At 35.5% G+C, this 21,388-nt stretch overlaps 1 protein-coding gene across 1 annotated transcript; it reads right to left on the minus strand.

Annotated features, from left to right (window-relative positions):
- Positions 1-1,660: 1,660 nt before the first annotated feature.
- Positions 1,661-16,768, minus strand: Sans (SAM_USH1G_HARP domain-containing protein Sans). Its single transcript, XM_073076056.1, has 9 exons — positions 16,387-16,768; positions 9,873-10,016; positions 6,811-7,032; positions 6,076-6,293; positions 5,235-5,395; positions 4,547-4,704; positions 3,766-3,888; positions 3,090-3,217; positions 1,661-2,558 (listed from the first exon to the last, which is right to left on the minus strand). Exons 1-9 carry the CDS (start codon positions 16,407-16,409, stop codon positions 2,287-2,289), a joined length of 1,449 nt encoding a protein of 482 aa, XP_072932157.1. The 5' UTR covers positions 16,410-16,768; the 3' UTR covers positions 1,661-2,286.
- Positions 16,769-21,388: the final 4,620 nt, after the last annotated feature.

Genomic DNA, 21,388 nt, shown 5'->3' on the forward strand with positions numbered 1-21,388 from the left:
ATTGTCGTGCAATATTAATGTCATAGAAAAGACAGGTTTGTATTTTGCATATATTTGTCACAATTATTGATAAGAAAACGAAAGTCACATTTAATTTAGCTGATTAGGTTGCAGTGACAGCGCCATCTGTATGGTCCTTGGGCCGCCCTCCCCATTTCGTTAGCAGTAAGTCGACGCGTCCACGACTCCGCCATAGCGTATCGCAACAAATCGTATAGCGTAGGACCCTCGTAAGATGTAATCATTATTTCAGTAACGTCATGGTGGGTGAATGTGGAATGGATTGGTATATTAGTGCCTTCTAAACAATGCTCATTTTAAGGGGGCGTCCATAAAATACGTTACGTACATTTTATAATCCTTCAACAATCAATAATCAAATAAATATTGTTTTGTTTTGTGATGTAGTCTATTTTGTGATCATGCATTTGCAAACTTAGTTTTGACATTTAATTATTTTTAGACTTAAAAATGATTAAACTTACAAATTTTAGTTTCATAAGTTAAGTTGTTTAAAAACTTTAATTATTATTAAAGTAAATATTCGACATCAGAGATTTCGACATATTTAATCGGTAAAATATGTCCATGATAAAAAATTTATTAGTGACGTCACGAAGATCAAGTCCTCAACTCCTTAATATAATAAGTTTTTTGAGACCTTTTCTTCCACTTGTGAGGTATTTTATGGATGATCCCGTACTACATATATGAATATTAGAATAAACATATCGTAAAAAATAGGTTTAGCTAAGTATGTAGTTCAATCTAATATTGATACGAAATATTTTTTCAACCAATGCAAGGTAAAATATCACATGAACTTATCACATTTATTGTAAATTTGACATTATTCAATTATCCATATTATTATCAATTTTTGATATATAAATGTGACTGATAATTAAAATCCGTCCTATAATTCGCGTACTAGGGGACATGTGTTACAAGATACCTTTATAGACCTCATGTGAAAGGACCTCATCTCGAGAAGTAATTAAAATTTTATTCTTTAAATTTTTTTTACCTTTAAAACCGCTATATGAGTGAGTAAGCCTTAAGCCATTAAGCCCTTAAGCCATTCAATAGCAATGTCTTAGATATTTCACGTTTTGTCCCATTCTATCAAGTTTTAAGACAATACTGATATATAAAATATTGATATTAAGCATTTATGAGACATTAGTCTGGCGACCTTGTAACATGTATACATGTATTGTGGAACATTTGTCTCCTAGTAATCACGGCTGAAATGTCTAAAGTACACTAGTTTTCAATGTATCCATTTTGTATTTTATTGTATTGTTAAGTCGGTTAGGATATAAATATAAATATTCGAACAATTAGTTATGTAGCGGCACTGTAAATTAATCAATTTAGATTTATACAAGTACGATATTGGAGATTTATAGATTAATTTGTCACGAGAATTTGTATTTAAATTTGGAAAATAAAAATTGTAAAACACTATTTCTCTTTTCTGCTATCATCCCCATTAGTATAATAATACTATTATTTCTAAAACAGAACTACCCCCAGGTAGGCATCCTGTTTTTTTTCAGGCTTATACATTTTTCTTAGAGTATAACTCAGTATAAATCATTGGTAAAGAGTAAACTTACTCTTAGTATAGTTAAGGTGATTAAGTAAAAAAAGTGTATTGAAAAATTAAAAAACGTATATTATTATATATTCTTTGTACAATATATTATTTAATATGGCGATACTGGATGGAATGGTTTTTCAATTATCACATTGTATGAGGCAACATCGGAATGACTGCATTTATCTGATTGTTTATGATAAAAAAGTAAATACTTATAATTATTAAAAAAAATGTTTTGACACAAACGTTTAAGTGCATTAATTACAAACAGTGTGTCAAATATCCAAACTTACAAAATAAACGTTTGCGTCAAATAATGTATGATTATGACTTCATGACAAAGTTCAAAATATGACAATTTTGTTTATTCATATTTTGATTAAATTTATAGACACCGCCGCCACATCTATTTAAGTAACAGCGGCGCTGTGATCTGTAATTGTAAGACGAGCACTCAGGATAAGTTTTGAATTACGTGCCCAAGTGATTATTACTATGAGCACTAGTCATCTAGTTTAATCTGCTTTTCGTGGTAGCAACCTGGCAACACCTTCAGATGCATTTTATAAGTACAATGTTTTTAAACGAATACAAAATTATAAAATGTGTACTTAATATACAAAAGTAGGCACATAAAAGCTATAAATGACACACTAGATGATTTACTATAATGTAATACTTCATAATGCAGAGTCAATGATAGGTCCCGGTCGAGCTAAAGCTTGTTTTCTCTCTTGAACAGCTGTTACCAGCTTCCTGTAGGGTCCTAGAGGGAGTCCTAGGGACTTCATGTCGCTCTCAGTTAGCAACATTAAGGCGTCGAGGTCTATCTGTTCGTCCTTGAACTTCTGGACGTACTGCGATAACCCCCAGGCGGTTAGAAAGCGTTCTAGTGATGCGTACCCCGATTCTTCTGCCTCGCCTTCCTCGTCTGAGGTGATCGTTGAGCTGCCTGAAACGCAATTTTAGGGAAAATGATATATAGGTTTATAATTAATTTACTTTAAATATTTCGTTTGATGATTATAGTGGGTAATTATTATCAACGATTAATTTGTTGTTTATACTATAGGCATTCCCATTGTTTCTGATTATTTTTTGAGATGGACAAGAGGTTTATTTATGGTCTAAGAAGCCTTAAGAGTAGAGAATAAAAGAACTATCCGAAACTCTACCACTGTCATATTCATTTTTAGCGTGTAGTAGTTTCTTCGTATCGATAAAATTGTATGGATGTCGGCTGACTTTCATATAGAACGACCATCCCAGTCTTCATGGCAATGCAACTGTGATCGGTTGCAGGTAGAACGTGTTCTATATGGATTAAGGCACAGATGTTCATGGGCGGCAGTGACCACATACCATCATACATGTAGAACCAAAAATTATTTTCTTCCTTACATTCTCACATAAAAATGAGAGTTATAGCTTAAGCCTTGGTATATCAAGACGAACGATATATGAAGATGAATAGATGTTATACCGGACTGCGTGGAGTTCCACTCAGCGGGCTGGTAGGCGTGTCGCGCGAGCGAGCCGGCCGAGCCGATGGACAGGTCCTCGCCCGCCGCGCCGCCCGGCAGCGCGCTCAGTGTCGCTGTTATCGACCGTCTGTAAAAATATACAAATACTTGTTTATTTATTTATACTTTTTTAGGGCTTCGTACCCAAGGGGTGAAAACGGAACCTTATTACTAAGCCTCCCCTGTCTGACCGTCTGTCACGGAGCTCTATGGAATCGTAATAGATAGATACTTGAAATTTTTACAGAGTATGTATTACGGTAGCCGCTATAACAAGAATAACTAAAAATATAATGTTTCAAAATAAAATCCCTCATGATCCCCATATAAGAAACTGATAATTTATAGCGTTTTTTGCTTCATCTATTGAAACGTAATAGGTAGATAGACAGTCAAATTTTCACATTGCATTACCTTCTATGTAACACACTACACACTACTACAACTACTTTCGTGTATTGGTTGCTTGCTTTGTTAAAATTTGTTTACACATAGAAAAAGTACAACCCAGTAGGTATGGATATAATATTGATATTTAAGGCTAACACTATGTAAAATATACTTAATTAATATTTAACATTAAAAATGTTACTAAGGAACATCATATTGATACTTTAATAGAGATTAATTTCATACCTAAAAGCAACACTGCCGAAGCCCGGCCTATCAAATATGCTGGCGGGTTCCTGCAGCAACACCTCCTGGCCGATGCCACTGTCCTCGCCCTGCGCCGCCATGAAGTCTGGCTGACTCGCTGATCTATGTGTTAAACATCATAGAAAATATACATAAATAATCCATATAACCAATAATCCAATACTAAACCATATACTCTTTGATGCAAATATTTTAATGAATTAATATATTTGAACACTAACTAAAACCATTGTATAATTGATTGATTGATCCAAACAAATTGATCGATTAATTCATTATCGTCTTATATATAAAGATCTCGTGTCACAATGTTAGTTAACGTACTCCTCCGAAACGGCTTTACCGATTTTGGCCAAATTTTATATGCATATTCAGTAGAGTCTGAGAATCGGCTACTATGTATTTTTCATACCCCTAAGTAATAAGGGTTGTTCACCCTAAACAATTTTTTTTATTTACATGGCAACACAACGTATGCCGGGTCAGCTAGCAATTTATAACATATTTGGCATATGTTTGGAATATCATATTGGATAAATTGACTGGGCTGTAGTTTGTCAAATTTGATTGATCCAATAAATTGATTGGATTGATCGTTTGGATAAATCGACCGATTGAATTGATCAATTAATTATTTACAGCGTTGTTTTGAATAGTACATGGGATTATTCTTTTTGATAAATGAATAGGATGAATTGACTGGGCTGATCGATTGGTCTGTTGAGTTATTTTTATGGGATTGTTCCAATGGATTGGTTACCTGGTGAGGTTGGTCCTGGCGGGCTCGAAGACGTCCTGCACTGGCGCCCGTCCGGCCGGTCCGGCGCCGAACGTGCCCACGTACATCACCTCGGAGTCGCGCCGCACCCCCGCCAGCGACGTCACTGAGCGACGACCCGTCGTCTCTGTCTCGCCCACCTGACATTGCCACATGAGTGTTACACCCGCTTCTTATTCAATCATAATAAAATATAGCCTATAGCACTTCTGAATAGTGTAAAATTCTAATTGTGAAAGATTTTCATGATCGGTTCAGTATTTCCGAAGATTAACCCTTACAAACAAACAAAAAATCAAAGTTACAAAGTTTACCTCTTTATAATATTAGTATAGGAGTATAGATTTCAAAAAGAAGTTCTTGTGTTTTAGTAGAAGCGTGTGTAATGTGGATGCTGGCTGACTTACATATGAGGTGACATGCCAGCATTGATACCCTAATTGTAGAATTATAGAATTTCTGTTTTTGGAAGGTCATTTTTGGTCATTACATGGCGGCAGACAACCTAGTGTTAAGGAACTGTATCTTAAATGTAACGTATATTTTTTTAAATAACGGCATGTTATGATGTGCCTCAGGGTAACACGTATGATCCCGTACTATACGTCCATAACATAACCTTTTATTAAGTATGGAAAATAACATCATTAACATTTAACACGAAAGTTACCTTAAAGTCATCAGTAGGTCCATTTCGTCCCACAGTACCGTTCCGCAGTTTGCTAGCGAGAGCCTTCTTATACACGGCGCCACGGCCTCGCGCTCCTGAGTTCACCGTGCCGACCAGAGCGCTGTATGTTGGTCTGGGTTGCTCCTCTGCTAGTAAGTTCCCTGGTAATAAAATTTAATTATTGTCATTTCCTATATTTGTAGCATTATTTTTTAAACTAACACCTTGAACATTGAATTCCAATTTCTTGATAGATTTATTTTTATTACAAAGAATAATATGATGAGACATTTAATTGACGTTTAGATGTAAAGTCTTTGTGAAGTTCTAATCAGTCTTGATGCTGCTTCGCTGCATACCGCGAATGTTTTGCAGTAAGACGTAAAAAGTCTTATCACAGAAAAAAATAAGCCTGGCCTCAGTTAATTTGATCATTTGACCAAACCTTACGGAAACCCTATTTATTTTAGACCACATTAGAATCTTTGGAGACACCACTGTTTATGAGATCAACATCAGATTTGCCTTTTAAGTACTTTTTTTATAATATAGGAACAGCAGGCGAGCATGATGTCCACTTGATAGTAAGTTGCTACTGTCTTAACACTGCTATTATGAGGCAGAAATAAGTGTTCAACGTTCAAATTCAGAAACAAGTAAAAAACGGGTTCTACCACCTTTTTAAGTAGATGGCAGTTATTACTTAACATTTAGTATTAAATTTATTCCTGTAAGAGCTGTAATGTATGTATGAGCTGTATGTTTGATAGACTTTAAGAAATCTCGGACGCCTATACGAGGCAATAATCATATGATATCACTCACACATACTGTCACTTACCATGACTAGTAGACCGCACCATGCGTTGCTTGAGCGCGAGCAACACATTGCTCGGGCGGTGCGGCATGGTGCTCACCTCCTCGCCCTCCCACTCCCGCGCCAGCTTCTTCAGCTCCTTCTCCGCGAGCACCTCCGCCTTGCTTATCCGCTTCTGGTACTGCTTTTGGGCCTTCTCGTGGTCTTTCTTCGCTTTCTCCTTCAGTGATTTCGATTTTTTTCTGTAAGGTTAAGTTACGGTTGCGTTTTTATATGTTAGGAAAGATGTGGTAAAAGAAACGTCGAAATCTACAGGGCTTAAACTCCTCTTTAAAATTATGAAAGTAGTGCTTCCTATTCGAATTCTTGGTGAAGTGTTGCCGAAAATTATTTTTTTGTTAGAGGATACCTGGCCAAGAAGTGAGAACGTTATGAGTAGATGACAACTTTACCTAATTGTGAAGAAAATATTGTAAGGATATCAAGAGACTCAAATCGTAAAATATTGTAAGGATATCAAGAGACTGAAATCGTAAAATATTGTAAGGATATCAAGAGACTGAAATCGTAGCACTACCAGCTTGTATCCTACTAGTCGTCTACTCATTATTGTCGTACTGCTGGGCACAGTGAGAGGAGTTTAGTCCACTGCGCTGGCTTGGTGCGAATTGGAGGTCAACCCTACTCTGCACTCTACTTCTATCCATTCATCTGTCTTGTAAAGTCCACTGCTTACTTACTGCTTAGTTTACTACTTACTTGTCATTATTCTCCAGCTTGCCAGTAGCTTGGTCCAGAAATCGCAGGATATCTTCCCTTCCATTTATCGCAGCTAGTTCCTGTGCTGTATGGCCGTCTACGTCCATGGCGTAGACATTCGCTCCGAAGTTGATGAGGAAGGTCACACAGTCCTTGTGACCCCTCGCTGCAGCTAAGTGTAGAGCTGTGTTGCCGAAGTAATCTGCTTTGTCGGGCTCGCCTCTGAAATGAAATTCGTTTGGGTTTAGAAGATGGTTCAACTATTCGTGTTTCGAGTGCCAAAAGAATCACATCCATTTTTGTCGTATAATATTGGTATTGTTTCTTATTTGAAGAGAAACGTTTACACTTAGAAACTTAGAAATTAGGGATATTATGCATTCGTTAACTTTCGTTAGTTAAATTCTATTTGAAGTGAAATACACACTCGTTTCTTAATAATTATATTTGACTTAAATTACAATTTTTACGAAATAGAACTGTCTACCTATATATCGAAGTTTAACAGACGATATGATTGAGATATAATCGAAGTTTAAATTCTTCCACGAAAGACATGATTTCTTACTGAATTAGATCCCAAACGCGTTGTTGTCCTTGAGGACTAAGTTACAAGGTGTCAAAATGTATCAAATGTTATAAGTAAGTACGCATTATCATTACTTTCTAGTAGGTACGAGTACTTTCTACCAACATAGTTATAATTAGTAATGTCGGACCTCTTGAGGAAACCTTCAAACTCTTCAAGCAAAGTAACAAGAAAGACAACAGGACAATAATAATGACTAACGAGTAATAATTAAGGGCAAAGAACCAAACGTAACCCCGGATACGCGTAAACAATTAGAATAAATCTCATGAGCCAGACGTGAGGTAATAGTTAATTACTCGCAAACTGAGTGAACTCAATTAAGCGGTGAATTAGTGATGCGTGTGAAAGTAAGAGCGTGATATGGGATTGTCTTCGCGAGTAAGCCATTGCTGTTACGAATAATGGTTAGGTTGCGTTTTATATGCGAGTAACATGATATTATCAAGGTAGAAAACGATGGCTGGTTTTTAACGATCATTGCAGAAAAAGATTTTTTATAGTATTAAAGTAGCCAACAGGCATGAAGTCCTGATTGTAAGTGTTGCCCCCAGATAGGATTAGACCCTGCTGTATTTTGATCTGTAAGGTGTGGTTAGAGAACAGCAGCAGCAATAGCTACAAATTTGTAATCGCCCTCAGGTAGATTATCCTATCTGGCAACTTAGTGTCACGTAGACTGTATTCTCTCTTTGTGAGATAGTAGGACCAATAAGGTACCATGGTACCACCGCTACATCTACTTCTACCGTGAAACTGTTCTTCCGATTCGGTGGAAGGATATGGATGCATACTGAATTACATATCTATCTTCGTCCTCAAGTCGCAACGCATTTATAATCGGCTTCAGGTACCTGGGTTCTACCTGGGAAGTGAGTACTTGGCTTCACATAGACTGTATCCGCATTTCTAATTAGTCTGGGTACATTTTCAAAAAATTGCATAAGTCTTATCGCATATCGTCACCAGTTAAGCCCACGCTATTATTATATAGGTACCTCATTTATTTTTATCATATCAGATATGCTATAAATCCCACGTTTTTACAATAACAATATCGTTACGTCTAGAACGATAGAGTTAATCATAATTGTAATACCGAGTCAAAGCTTCATACTTTATGATCTTCATACTTGATTGCTACAAGTATCATACATAATACGTACGGCTTTTATTATAAACGTATGTTTAATATAATTTAGAAATAGTAAAGGCGCATGAAGTTTACCTGATTATAAATGACCGCTGCCATCCATGGATATCTACAAAATCAAACCCAGATAGTATAAGACTTCTAACTGAGATTGTGAGAGTTGTGTGAGATTGTGATCTAAATAAGTATTCATGTGTGTTTGTGTTTTAGTGTGTTAACGATTTCGGAAAACAAAAAACCTGTTTTTCAATTGGCTTGATCTTAAAATACAGAACCGATTTTGACGAGATATTTACGAAAATAAAAATGATTCACTAAAAGTAACATAAGTTTCTTTTTACTCTGGAAATATTAAGGGATTATCCGTAAAAATTGAAACCGTACAGAGCTGTGAATGGGGGAGAACCTTATAATATAAATATAATAAATGGCGGAAACGTCAAACTTTATACATAATAAAAGGTTCGATATCGAATTAATATTGCAGCCATAAAGAGACTTACGTTTCACGTTATAATACCTATTGTTCAAGTAATCATGAAATACCACAATCGTGTGACGAAATGCTTTATGCAGTCATTATATTATTGGAATTAAGCTGTAAATGCTGGTAATTACCTGAATGTTATCATCAACTATCGAAATAATATAAAACGTTTAAAAACGTAAATAGTCACAAAGAGAGTCAAAGAGTGACTCTCTTTTTCAAGAGCATTTCTTATCAATGTCATAATATAATTTGTATGTATAATATGTATATATACCTATATATATTCTTTATATGTATGTAATATCGTATGTATTTATATATTTATCCGTATTTATAACCTTAATAGCTTATTGTTTTGTTTTTGCGCGCTGAATTTGTTTTCGTATGAGATTTCCAATCTCAGGGCTGCTGGAAGAAATTTCATTGTGATTTATGCAGTCCTTTGTACTTTGTTTTTATTATGTTCTTTATTTATTACTTTCTCTGTGTACAAAAACTTATAAAATAAATAAAAATAAATACGTTATATATAACGTTTAATATGTAACGACACCGGTATAATGTCGGAAACAGACACTAAGAAACTGAAGGCTAAGTTCGCATTAAACCTTTTAACCAAAACAATACCTACCGGTAAATTCTATTGATGCTTGGAGGGCACAATTAGTTGACACGGTACTGGAGATAGAGCCTCCGAATTTTATTTTTATCTCATCAAAAACGCATATATTTGCCAAATTACACCAATTTTGAAAATACAAATTGGCGCCACAATTATTTTTTTATACATAGTTTTCTAACATAGCATAGACATAGTCAATGATACCTACCCTCTTCCACACAAAAGACGTAAAGCCTCTATATGTCCCTCGAAGGCTGCCCATAGAGTCGGTGTCATGCCGGATTCATCCTTATTATTGCACTCCTTCCTCGTCGCCTCCCGTAATACGTCCAGGAGGCCATCTTTGGCGGCTCTGAAAAAATTAAGAGAGAAATAAATAAATAGCATGAAAGACGATTAAAAATACTCGCTATTTTAAATAATTTCATGTGATGGATGTAGCGAACGGGCATGCAATCTGCCCAAGCTTATCATCTCATTACTGTCCCACAGCTGGGCACTGATTTCCTTTAATGTAGATTGGTAGACTTCGTCTTTGAGATTTTTTGCAGACCTCTTGGGCATGTATGTATGTATGTGTATGAAAAATCTGAGGTCTGCGATTTGACTTTCGGAATGTCGTAAATAGTGATAATAATGTATATATGACAATAATGATATATTGGTTTTATGTTAGCCGGCACCCAGGATATCCTGCGGGATTGGGGGGAAGGATGTTGAAATCAGGTTCAGACCGTGTTACTTGTCAAGCATATTTAAGTACTTGTTCCTTGTAACGCAACATTTGTAAATATGATTTTTGATACAAATTAAATAAACATAGTCTCGGGCGGTTGCTTAGAATTGTGGGTTTAAAATATGAGGACCGCTCATCCTCAATACAACAATGCGAACGCGTCGTGTAAAACAAATTGGTGGAGTCATTCAAAAATGAATAATCACGGAAGTGTGGTGATGAAAAGTGAACCATGGAATTCATAGCATCGTTAACGGTGTACAATGACTTTCACCGTCACTCAGCCGTGGTGTGAATTGGTCGTATGTTGCTGGATTGTGCGAATTGTGTCGGTACGGAAAATAACTAGGTTTTTTTTTTTTTTTTTATAATATAAGAGTAGCAGACGAGCATGCAGTCCACCTGATGGTAAGTGGCTACTACCGCCCATGGACATCTGTAATCAACCCCAGATAGGATTAGGTATTCCTACCTGAGGTCGGCCACAGATGCGCCGCTACTCCTGAGGACTTAGCTGGAACGCCTCGGAAAAGTCTGTCTCCCTGACCACACCCTTCAAACCGGAACACAGCAGCGCCTAACACTGCTATTATTATGTAGAAATAGGTGTGGCGGTGGTGCCGCCGGAGTCGAACCACAAAGGGTTCTACCACCTTCAAAACGAATATTTAACGGTATTAAACGGTATTTAACGAATACGAGTATATGCGATACGAGGTCGCATCGTTGCACATCGTATTATATAATATGACTAGGTACCTATATACGAGTAATATATTAATGATACTACACTGTGTGTGTGATATCATTTTATGAGACTATATGGTATCGTTCATAAGTGTTTCAGTGTTATAGTCCTATGAATATTTACGATATATATATGCGTATGCCCTATGTATATGTAAGACGATATTTTTGGATTAAATTTATCTTTTCACATATAATTATTCTATAAATGGAATTATATTAATTGCCGTTTTTTGTAACTGACAATCACACACAGGCACAAAAAATAGGTACAAACCAATTTAGTTACATATAAGCACATATTAGTGGTTAATCCAGGTAATTTAGAAAAGAACCGCTTTTGAACATTCCCGCAACATAACAACCAAAGCATGTGTTTCACCTGAGAATAGCAAATGTGCGTGCGAGCAGTTGCGTCAAACCCAAACAATCATTATATCGTTCGGTTAGAAATGCCTAGAATCCACTTTTTGTTTCGACTTAACATGCACAGAACTAATATGTAAATTGAGCCTTCCATTACATAATATAACATGAATACTGTCATTGTTTTTAATGAATCCGTGAATTTGGAGACTTTGGTTTTGAAGCTTGTAAGAAATACACCATGTAAGGGCCAAACACCACATAAAGAAGATACTCGTATTTAAGTTTACAAGCTAGCACTGATGGCAAGTGGTCATTACCGCCATAGATATGTGTAGCCAGCGCCATGTAGAACAGTGTTTTTACCTGAAGCTAATCTCGGGTTATTATCTCACTCTTAAGGCAAATATGGTCAACCTCATATATAAGTCAGCCGGCATCCACACCATTCTAACAAAATGCAACTGTTTGACGCTTGAAATACCTATGTGTTACGATAATTCCTGTTCGAATTATGCATACTTGTAAAATACATAAGATTCTTGTTTTTTCTGTTCCATGGTTTTCATACATTAATCCATAATTATATAAAGTTAGGAGCCTATTTACTTACTTCCTTTGCGACTGTTAGGAATCTGACAAACTTGCATGTTTGAGTATCCCAGATCCTTTAGATTACTCCAATGAATGTTTGTTGATAAGATAATCAAATTTAGCTTATCACACAAATACCAACAGTATCGATCGAATATACAATTAAAATTAAAAGATTAGTGGCAAGCCGATTGCGATGAAAATACATGAATTTTTGTGTTCAACGGAATGTTTTAGCTAGAAAATATTTGAAGAGAGTAATAATTTTAAATTAATCGAAGTGATAATTTTTTGGCTCATTTGGGAAAATAGATAAGTGTCTTCTTATTCTTGGACCTTCGATCAATAATACTGGGACGATGTAACACATGCGTCAATGTTATAAAGAAAAGCGATCTAGAATGTTAAATAAGGGACTAAGTCGCGCGCGCATGATGTAACACATAATGTTATTTTTAGAGATGCGCCGAATATTCGTTTGGTATTCGGTATTCGGCGTATTCGGCATCTTTTTTGCTATTTGTATTCGGCCGAATTATTCGGTTTTGGTGCCGAATATATTCGGTTCGAATATTTTCTTGTGTACATGACTAAAACACAAAACTTCTTATGTAAGATTTATTTTATAATACAATTAAACTCAAATCCTATGACGAATGTGTTGAATAAAGCTAATAAAATAAAGCGATTAAACTTCAAATCAATATTTATTTTGACACCTCAAGTCAACACATTTATTATTTAATGTATAGTTAGGATAGTGAACATGTATTTTAAACCTTAAATCGGTATTTATTTTTAAAACTCAAATCAACATTTTAGAGTGTTAATGAACACACATAATTGACAAACTGACAATAAAGAAATGGTTAACCGAATAATTCGGCCGAATATTCGGTTCGGTAAAGGTTAAACCGAATATTATTCGGTATTCGGTTATTCGGTGAAACCACTATTCGGCGCATCTCTAGTTATTTTATTAATTACGCTGAAAAAGTATAAACTTTTTACGTTACAATCTTAGTCTTTATAGATGCTTATTATCAATGCCTATATTTAACTTTGTCTTACAACATCCTTCAAACTAGAAGTGAAAATTGATTGTTCTAGAGTTGTAGTCAGTCACTCTGTCATTTAGCTATCGTAGAATTTCTAATCAGTGTGTAATCAAATTTCCTATAAAAGATAATGCCGTATCGTTAATTATTGAAGGTGCTTAACATAAGTATGTGGATGAGGTGATAGGTAAACAAGTTTCCTTTTCTGTGATATATTTAAACTTTTGTAGGTACTTTAACGGTAACGTTGTAAGGTGGTCCAACCCTTCGTAGTTCCCCTGATCGGATCCAACTTGGTCCTTAAGGGTTTCCTATCCTACTTCTTATTTACAATATTAATTGGTTATTTTGTTATGGTTGGTAAATTGGGTATGTTATGGCATGCAATACCGATCGGTAAAAACTGCGTTTGTTAAGAGCCATGTTCTGACCGACAATGCAATCGATTAGATAAGCAATGACTCATACCTTTACCATAAGGGTACCTACACCACATACAATGGTCGGTCACCACGGTTACCTGACACCTGGGTAGTGCGAATAACAATCGATAAACAGGTAACAGTTATCTAACAGAAAACCGTCATAAGTAGGTACGTAGTGAAGTTCAAAGTCGAATGACGGTTTTGTTTAACCCCTATGTATTAGTCGAGCGTGAAGCTATAGGGGATAGTGCAAGGTAATATGCGAACAGTGAAATATATCGTCGCAGGAGACAACTAAAACTAGTTTGGGAGATGAACAGCCGTCTTCTTAAGATGTTATATTCTGTCACCGACATGCCTAGCTAAGTTTAGATAAAATCCCCCTTTTTGTAGATTTCTATATCCTATATCCCTCTTCTACTGGCGCAGAAGGTATTATAGGCTACCCAGTAGAAGGTGTTTAAGACGTAAAGAGGACCAATTAGATCATCCCTTTTCTTGGAAACACCGTTGAAACTATTGCGACGTTTATGAAGAGTCTTGCCTCTTGGCTAATCTTGGAAATGGCGATATTGATTTTATATCTAGACCTACATGCAGAGTGCTAGAACATTGTAGGAAATGACATAACTGAAATCGCTGATGCTCGTGTATCAATGAATATTGATAGATACGGGTTTTCTCTCACAATGTCTAAGGCTTAGGCCATAGTGCATCTCTGATCATAGTTGGTAGACTTCACGTCTTTGAGAGTAGTATATAAGATTATGAGGAAAATTACGTTGTTTTCTCACAATGTTTTTGTCACAATTAATACACAAGACAAATTGAAAGTTACACATGACTTCCAAAAATAGTAGGTTTCTGAATTATTTGCAGACCAGCGGAAACAAACACGGGAGCGTGTGAATACATTGGACTCAGTACAAAATTAAAACAGCCGTGTCATAATCCCATCGCTGACCAGTGGACACGTACGGAAATGCTGATGGGAGACACGGTTGGTGTATCACCAAAATGGTTCAATGGCCTATCAAAATCCACGTTGCGTGGACTATAGGATTGGTGGGACTTCTCACACAGTATTTCATAAAAGTGACAGTGCAAAAGTTTGTCGATTCTTTTTATAATTTATTTTGCGAAGAATTATAGAAAAGAAGCAGTTATGAAATTAGAAATTAGTATGACCACAAAGTATGTATGATATTACACATGTTTTAACATTTTTAGGTCCTTTAGGACAATGTGAGAAAAACCGACAAAAACTATTTGTAATAGTTTTCTGGTTTGATTAGGGAGCAGCACGCGTTCATAGGCATGTCATAAGTTATTTGTAATCAGCTTCGGTGACTTTTAATTGGATACGGTTCTGGTTCTCTGCAATGATAAGAAAAATCGAGTAGTATGAAATGAGGTTCCTGCTTGTTTGCATTTTCTTAAATATTAGGTACATTGCAAATATTTAAGAAAATGCAAACAATTTCTTATTTAAATCGACGTTTACTTCACAGCCAATACACTTCACATGGTTAATAATGAATCATCAATCGAGTGTAAGCTAATTTACGGAAGGAATTTCTACGAAATAGATTCTGTGACTTCGGATGTCGGCGCGGTAATCGGATATCGGTTTGTGCTGCGCCTAGGGCAATATCCGATTACCTGCTAAATCCTAATGACACTACAAAGCAAAATAGACTCAGTTCCCTGGCAATGCATTTGTATTCAATTTGTCAGTAGCCAGGATTCACTTGGCGCCTAGGTTGGAGAATCGGCTTGGAAAAAGCCGGCTTAGGTACATAAATGCGTTGTGAATAGGTATTTGATTACAGTGCGCGCGTTATGATACCTGTATTACTTAGATGGTCAAAGAATCGATGAATGATTGAGGAAAATGATTTTAATATGACCGTCTTTAGCCTGTAACACCATTACATCCGGAAATTTTGATCCTTAAGTGGGTAATTCAAAGTTCCTAGATAGTTTCACCTATGACTTGAAAGTTTGTAGGTATATCGAGTTTATTTATCAGGTACTTTTTCAAGGTTGAAGCTTTCGAAGTAGTAAACGGGTGTGCTGTCCCCTTGACGAAAATATGAATTATTCTTGAAATTCGTAAATACTTAACCACGTCGTTTAAACCAGAATACAGGAGAGCAAAATACACGTAGATTTGGTGGTGGCAATGGTGGGACCACCTCTTCTCTTTTAAATGAAGGGCAAATAAATAATTATAATCAACGACAGAAGATGAGTGGACTGTTACCATTTCAATTCCCAATAATAATTATTTTATTGTTACCTGTATTGATTAAATAATTCATTACTATGCATGTATGTATGTAGATATGCGTTTATCTGATTATTAATTTCTTATCAATTAAGTTTTAATCTTTATCATCGATTAATTCTTAAGATGATTGATAAGCGTCGAGGATGTTCCTACGTGCTCTAGTGGCACACGGAACGTTCCAGCTTAGTTTTCCGGCTTTTCAGTGTGATGTTTTCTGTAAAGTTGTTTGCTACAAACTGTCTGTATTTTTGGAATATATCCACATAAAATAAGTATATACTTTGTATACATGCTGTCCTTAATTACCTACTTATTTATGTTCATGATATTTTTACGTGATTTTTACGTGTTAATGATTTAAATCACTAAAGTCTTACATATAAATATTGAAATAATGAATAAATAGAGCGTACTTCCATCCATATTATCTCTATTTGTAATCTTATCTTTGCAATTGGTCAGATACTCATCGTCCATTCAAAATACCTAAAGGGGCTACTTACTTGTGAAATCGATCCGTAGTCATTTTCTGCGAAGTATTTCTTAATTTATAAAATGTTCTAATTCACCTGTTCACAGATTGTTCAACTCATTTTCGCCTAATCCTATTGATCACCGAGAAATTGCTATTACGAGAAAGCGGTTTGTCACAGTTTACACCTCAATACGTTCAGATTTTAAATAAATTTGTCACTTTTCAGCAAATAGGTAAAACACGGCACACACAAACATTTCTTAATACAATACTAACAAACCTAGACTGTATGTCTTAAAACAGTTACGCCCTTATCAATCGAAACACATTTGGTTAAAATATTGCGAATAAATTTACTCAGCTGACCGTAGACAACGCTGCGCTTGCGAGCGTGCTTCTGTTAGAAAAAACAACTGATCAACAGTTGCACGATTCAATGACCTCATACTCATAGATATAGACGCCATCTGGTGTGCATTTATAATAACACTTAGTCAACTGAACAACCAGCGTACTAAACAAATTTGGCGCGAACATAGTTTGTAGCTTGTCAACAAAAAACGCCATCTTGTAGTAAATTGAGGGAACTTTATACAGAAAGATATTGTACCGTTAGTCGATAGATGGCATTACAGTACGTCGTACTGTGACGGATAAACACGGCAAAATTAAACAATAGGCATACTTGAAGTAGTGACTTAGCGTGATATATTAATCCAGATTAAATATATTAATCCAGTAATAATAAATATATGGAATAAGGAAAAGAGAAATTCTCGCAATGAATATCATAGCATGCAATCCATTAGAGTAGTTATGTAGTATATGAACATGAGAACATGAAATCTATGATGATGATGATGAAACGAGATGGATCACCAGATCGTTAAGGGATACTTAACAGATGCGCATGCAGTTCCCCTGATGGTACGTGGCTACTGCCGCCCATTGACATGCTCATAATCAACCCCAGATAGGATTAGATATTCCTACCTGCGGTTGACCACAGATGCGCTGCTACCCCTGAGGACTAAGCTGGTTCGCCTCGGAAAAGTATGTCTCACACAGCAGCGCTTGACACTGCTGTTATTAGGCAGAAATAGGTGTGGCGGTGGGTCCGCCGGAGTTGAACCACAATGTGTTCTTCCACCTTTAAGGCTGTGGTAAGGAATCTATCTAACATATTAATCTAAGGCGTTCCAACTAAGTCTTTACGGGAAGCTTATCTGTAGCCAACCATACTTACCGACCTCAGATAAGATTAGATTGCTGATAGTAAATGGCTACTGCCGCAGATGCAGATGAACGGCATACTCGTTTTCTACTTCTATTAGCAATAAAAAGAAAGGAATAATAAGGTAAGTAAGAATTACCTATACGTGTAATACCTACAAATAATTAATGTTTAACAAACAGTTAAAATACCGTTATCTCGAAAAAGCTTTGTCAAGTTTTCATCGGCCATATTGTTCTGGGATCCACGATTGGCGATATGTAGTTAATTCTACTACATGTGAAACACATTAGACCGATAATACCTAATGGATAACAAATATTTGTGCTCATATGAATTGATAGCGCTAAGTGCTTCTTGCATAGATAATAACGTATAATTTACTACTGCTAAGCATTTGCTAAAAGCCGAACAATTTCAATGGATTGTGTTGGTTGATAAAAATAAATTTGCTTTTGTAAGTAGGTGTAGATATGTCCTGAAAAGGTTTTTAGCGAGATAGTCTGTCGAATATATATTAAATATTAGTATGAGCTTTAGAATATTTGATTTTAGGATGCTTAGAAAATTTGAGAGAGAAATGGTTAAAGAGCTGGCAATACAAGATTCAGTTAAAACAAGAGTATTGTAGAGAAAATAACGGTTTTGGTAATTAAAAGTTACGAACTCTATAGAATTAAGATAGGAGCTACAAGTAAAAAGTATTTGATTCGGTCGCGTATCAAGAAGATAGATTATTAAGGAATTGCATGTTGTTAATCGTGTATATGAAAAAGAGAGCTCAGTAAATCATTTTACCTAATCGATTAATTTTGTAAAAGAGGTGGATGGACGAACCTTATTCTAGGAAGAGTAAAGAGGAACATAAACTTCTCACGAACATCGACTTGAGGAAGAGTGTAGGAAGAAGATTTACTATCTTAGTAGCTTGAGAGAGAATACGAGCTCCTTTGGTTTTGGTAAGATCGACTAAACCCCCTGTTTTCAGGATTACGAGCGGCAACAGTGAGAACTAAAACTAGTCAGTTACTCCGGGATTTTATTATTTTCCGGAGAGATCTTCGATTCCTCTATGTAGCGCTGAGGAAGATCACAGAGGACGGACCTAATGATAATGGTATGGTAATGTAAAATCTATTACTCAGGTACTAAACTTAACTCATTAAACTTAGGTACTATTATATAAATGTTAAATTCTGTGATTTATAATTGCTTACTTTATAATAACAGCAATATAAATAACTACCTACAAAACTCAAGAAGAAAGAGTAAGTACGTAAGATTTGCAGGGGTATTAATAAAGTTACTCTCCACTAGTTACCCCTCTATTAGATAGCTAGATAAATGCATTCACGTTGCAAATGAAGGTGGAAATTACAAACGACAAAATAGAATAAATGCTATCGTACTCAATAGCCACGAATAGCGGAGCACGGAATCCCATTACGAGTTCAATTCCTAAGCTTCCAAACGGAGCAATGATTTATGGACTCCCTACACACGTCAGAAATCTAATTAGCTGCGAGCATTCCCGATAAATCCACACGAAACAGTGTAATAACGTCATAATCCCCGGTTGAGATGATTGCCTCGCCGCGATATATCTTTTTTATGCGCGTTTATCGCCCGATAATATAATAATCATATCACGCTGACAATAATGGCATGCCAAATAAAATCTACCTACCCTATGTTCCACGTAATATCCAAATGTTCGTACGATTTTTATCGCGGACACCGAGAAAACATATTCAACTTTAAACTTTCGAAATAAAGTCGAGTTTTTTAAGAATTCGTGCCCGCTTTTGGGATGTTTTCGATTATCGAAAACGGCGATGTTCGAAAACAGAACATGTACAAATTGGGTGAAGTTTGGAGCGCGCGGGAAAGCAATATGTTTTTATTTCTTTTTAATTTCCGGTCCGTTTTAATGGCGTCGAAATCAATATAATGGTGAGGCGGCCAACGCCATTTTAGCATTTTGTGGTTTTGCTCATTTAACGTCATTGAGTGAGCTTAACCGGCGCCGTAATGAATGTTGTCATTACATTGTTTACTTTGGCTCGTTATTCATTTATCAATCAAGCGCTGCTAATAATGTAAACTGTGTTTACGATGATTGGGTGTCAATAATTGCGATATTATTAAAAACAAATAACTATGACTATGTTTTTGCAGCATTATCGTGTCTTATTACTGACATTAAACGATGCATAAAATAAGTTATCTCTCTAGAATTTACGGTTGGATGATGTCAATATCAACGAAGTTAAAGCGAAATGACTAGATTTGAAATTAACGTTTCAGTTATAAATTGTTAATTCATTTAAATTTAACTAAACTGACACTATTCAGTTAAGTTCAATTAAATTATAGGTACAGATAGATGGGTCTCTTCTCATTCCGAGCGGATACCCATGTCTAGCTATGGGATTAACAACTTCTTATTTATCTGATAAAATCATAGATTAGTAAAGATTACTCACTCCTAACAAGAAAATGTACCCAGTTTTGAGAAATGAAATAATTGCGTAAAAAAGTTTTGCGACGTCTCCGTGCTATAATGTCCCTAAAATATTTGAAATAATTATCTATTTATTACTTAAATTACGCAGTATTACTTATTTATTCGTAAATTTTCTCTAAAAATGTTTTTATTTGTCAAGAATTCAAAAAAAGAACTAACTAAAATAAGCCGTTTGTGGCTTCATTCCATTTCAAGGCGGCGAAGTATCTTTACTAATCTATGGATAAAATAAAAAATCAAAAAAACAAGTTATATATCCGCTCAAAATACATAAAACATCAGGACACATTTTTTTGCTAAATCATAAAATCTTTCCAGCCAGTGATTACATAAATGTTAATTATTAATATACACAGAATAATTAAAGTACTACTATTATAATACAATATTGATAGTTTCCTAACACATCTTACAAAAGCTTTTTATTGAAGTTGAAAGCCAACTTTAATCTTATTCATTAATTAATTCAACTAATCCCGGCGAAAAACAAACCGAAAGCTTCGAAAATATCACCACAGAGCTTTAGAGGAGTGTTTTATGAATGATTCCCCACAAATCACGATCAAACAAGAGGGCTAATATAATAAAAATATCAGGCTGTTTTAAAATTCCGGGCGGGTACAAGCGATCCTTCGGGTGATTGCCGCCCGTGCCTGTTTTTATTTTGTAGGCTTGTTCAACGTGAAAAATAACATCGGAAAATCTTATCGGCTTTTGTCAAATGAAAGCGTTTGTTCTAAGCGTTATTGTATTATTTAGGTGTGTGTGTGTGCCTGGAATAGGTCTTGTATTACGTTTTGGTATTTGTTTTTCTTTTTTTCTGTTATCTCTTTTTCGTTTTATTATATTTGTAACTAGCTGTGCCCCGCGGTTTCACCCGCATTAAAAAGAAATATAACAATACACATAACATAAAATATAAGTAGCTTAAGTTACTCCTTATTGCCTGCCAATAAAAGTCCCGTCAAAATCGGTCCAGCCATTTCAGAGATTAGCTAGAACAAAGACACAGACAAATATTGTAAAAAATGTTATTTTGGTGTATGTACCGTATGTATATTCATATGCATTATGCATGTAGTAAAAAGCGATTATTTCAATATTAAAAACAGACACTCCAATTTTATTTATATGTATAGTCTATACTCTACTGAGTATACACACGCAGTGATAGCTTAGACGTGGGTAGCAACTGGCTTTTCTATCGAGGGTCCGAGCTTCCAATACCAGATTCACCTTTGAAATGGAAGGTATGTGCATATTTTACAT

This window comes from Epargyreus clarus, unplaced genomic scaffold (genome assembly GCF_041222505.1).
Source record: "Epargyreus clarus isolate Ecla_fem2 unplaced genomic scaffold, WU_Ecla_fem_2.2 ptg000008l, whole genome shotgun sequence".
In the NCBI taxonomy this organism is placed as follows: Eukaryota; Metazoa; Arthropoda; class Insecta; order Lepidoptera; family Hesperiidae; genus Epargyreus; species Epargyreus clarus.

Bases quoted from the DNA above. Each gene is read 5' to 3' on its own strand.
- Sans (XM_073076056.1), bottom strand. From the start codon at position 16,409: ATGACTACGGATCGATTTCACAA. The intron at 4,705-5,234 runs GTAACTTTCGTG...TGGCAATGTCAG, and splicing joins GACCTACTGATGACTTTAAG to GTGGGCGAGACAGAGACGAC. The intron at 2,559-3,089 runs GTATAACATCTA...ATTGCGTTTCAG, and splicing joins GTGGAACTCCACGCAGTCCG to GCAGCTCAACGATCACCTCA.